The sequence below is a fragment of the Fonticula alba genome (genome assembly GCF_000388065.1).
Source record: "Fonticula alba strain ATCC 38817 unplaced genomic scaffold supercont2.1, whole genome shotgun sequence".
NCBI lineage: Eukaryota > Rotosphaerida > Fonticulaceae > Fonticula > Fonticula alba.
Window position 1 is genome coordinate 3,693,953 of NW_009242971.1, and position 1,672 is coordinate 3,695,624.

The following is a 1,672-nucleotide window of genomic DNA, read 5'->3' on the forward strand; positions in this document are numbered from 1 at the left end:
GGGGGGGGGGGGGGGGGGGGGGGACAAAGTGTGAATGCACCTCCGAGGCGGCCAGATACAGCCGGGGAGCCAGGCTGATGGAGTATTGCCCTGGCGCCGAGGGGCTTGGGGCCTCGGCCCACAGGCGCCAAACATTGTCCATGCAGTCGGTCAACAGTGTGTTGATGCCGGGGGGGCTGCACAAAAGAAGCGCGGGAAGCGGGGAGGAGAGGGACGCCGGGGTCAGTCGAGATCGGGCGGGCACCGGCGATGGGGCCTCGCACCAAGAGGCCGGAGCATGCCACGCACCATCCCCCGCGCCAGCTCAATGACCGGATGGCTTGCGGATGTCGCAGGAGGACGCAGTCCATGCGCAGGTGCGGCTCTGGCCCGTCATGCGAATCGAGCAGCGGCCCGCCGGCGGCACTGTGCCAGATACGCACGAGGTTGCTCCGCGCATCGGCCGTGGCCAGCAGATGCCCATCCGGCGAGAAGGCCAGAATTTGCACCGGCAGCGAGACACTTTGGTGGGGTTGAGGGAGAGGAAGGTCAGGAACACCAAATGCATGGATGGGAATGTAAGGAGAGAGAGAGAGAGAGAGGGACGGAGGGGGGCATAAAAAGAGGCGGGAAAGGGGCACATGTAAAACAGCCGAGAGGGAGAAAGAGGAGGGGGCGGGGGGGGGGGGGGGGGGGGGGGGGGGGGGGGGGGGGCGCGGGGTGCGGCGCAAAGCGGGCGGGAAGTTGCGGGGGGGGCGGGGGAGGGTGGACAAGCGAGATGGGGAGAGTAGGGGGGAGCGGGGGGGAAGGGGGGGGGGGGGGGGGGGAAGGGACGACTAGTGCACAGGTCCCCCCTGCCCCCCAACCTCCCCCCAGGGGGGAAGCCGGTGAACGTACGGCCCCAGGGAGGGGGGGGGCCAGGGCGCGCCAGCGGTCGGGCCTCTTTCCGCGCCCGGGCCGCCTGCGCCAGAGTGTGGCGGGTGCGCTGGCCAGGGGGGGGGGGGGGGGGGGGGGGGGGCTCGCCCCTGGCTAAGCAATCGGGCCGAGGAAAAAAGAAAACACGTATCCCCGCCGCGGCCGGAAACCCCGCGCAGCCGATCCATCGGTTGGCTGTCAAGGGTGTGCTAGTCCGCTCGGCGGGTGCGGCCGACCCCCTCCGGCAGGTCGCAGATCGATCCAAGGTTCCCCCCGGGCCCTTCCCCCCCGCAGAGGCGGGAGGGGGGGGGGCCGGAGGCGCGCACAAACGGGCATGGAACCGAGCCAAAGAATGAGGGCGGCGCAAGGCCCCTGCGCCCCCAGGCCCGGTCGAGCAACTCCCAATGCGCCTGAGCGGGCCGGCCCGAGGCGCCTCGGGCCGGCCCGGGGGAAGAGTGTGGGGGGCGGCCGCTCCCGCACTCGGGCCCCGGATGCCGGCGCCTGAATGGTCTGATGTCGCGGAGGTGCGTGATTCCGCGCATCAGCTGATGTCGCGTGACTCAGCGGCTCGGGGTCCCCGGGTGACGCAGGCCCGCGGCTCCCTCGGTGCCGGAGAAATGCGCGCGGCCTGGCTGGGGCGCGGATTGCCGGGGTGTGGGGGGGGGCGGAGGTTGCCCCGACTCCCCAGGTGGGCCCGGAGACCATGCCCCCCGAACCCGGGCCCGGTTCCCCCGCCCCCCCCCCCGCCTGGCAGCACCCGGCTGAGGGGTGCCGTGGG

General features: G+C 72.4%; 2 protein-coding genes across 2 annotated transcripts in view; one reads left to right on the forward strand and one right to left on the reverse strand.

Moving 5' to 3' along the window:
• H696_00792 (hypothetical protein) overlaps positions 1 to 1,082 on the reverse strand; it is a gene marked incomplete at both ends in the record, with an annotated part of 2,047 nt that extends 965 nt beyond the window's left edge. Inside the window, 3 exons of the mRNA XM_009494677.1 lie at positions 41 to 176; positions 289 to 501; positions 1,042 to 1,082. Coding sequence (XP_009492952.1) covers positions 41 to 176; positions 289 to 501; positions 1,042 to 1,082 — 390 coding nt within the window. The remainder of the gene's footprint in view (positions 1 to 40; positions 177 to 288; positions 502 to 1,041) is intronic.
• Positions 1,083 to 1,385: 303 nt separating this feature from the next.
• H696_00793 (hypothetical protein) overlaps positions 1,386 to 1,672 on the forward strand; it is a gene marked incomplete at both ends in the record, with an annotated part of 4,003 nt that continues 3,716 nt past the window's right edge. The window contains one exon of the mRNA XM_009494678.1: positions 1,386 to 1,546. Within this exon, the coding sequence (XP_009492953.1) occupies positions 1,386 to 1,546 (161 nt within the window). The remainder of the gene's footprint in view (positions 1,547 to 1,672) is intronic.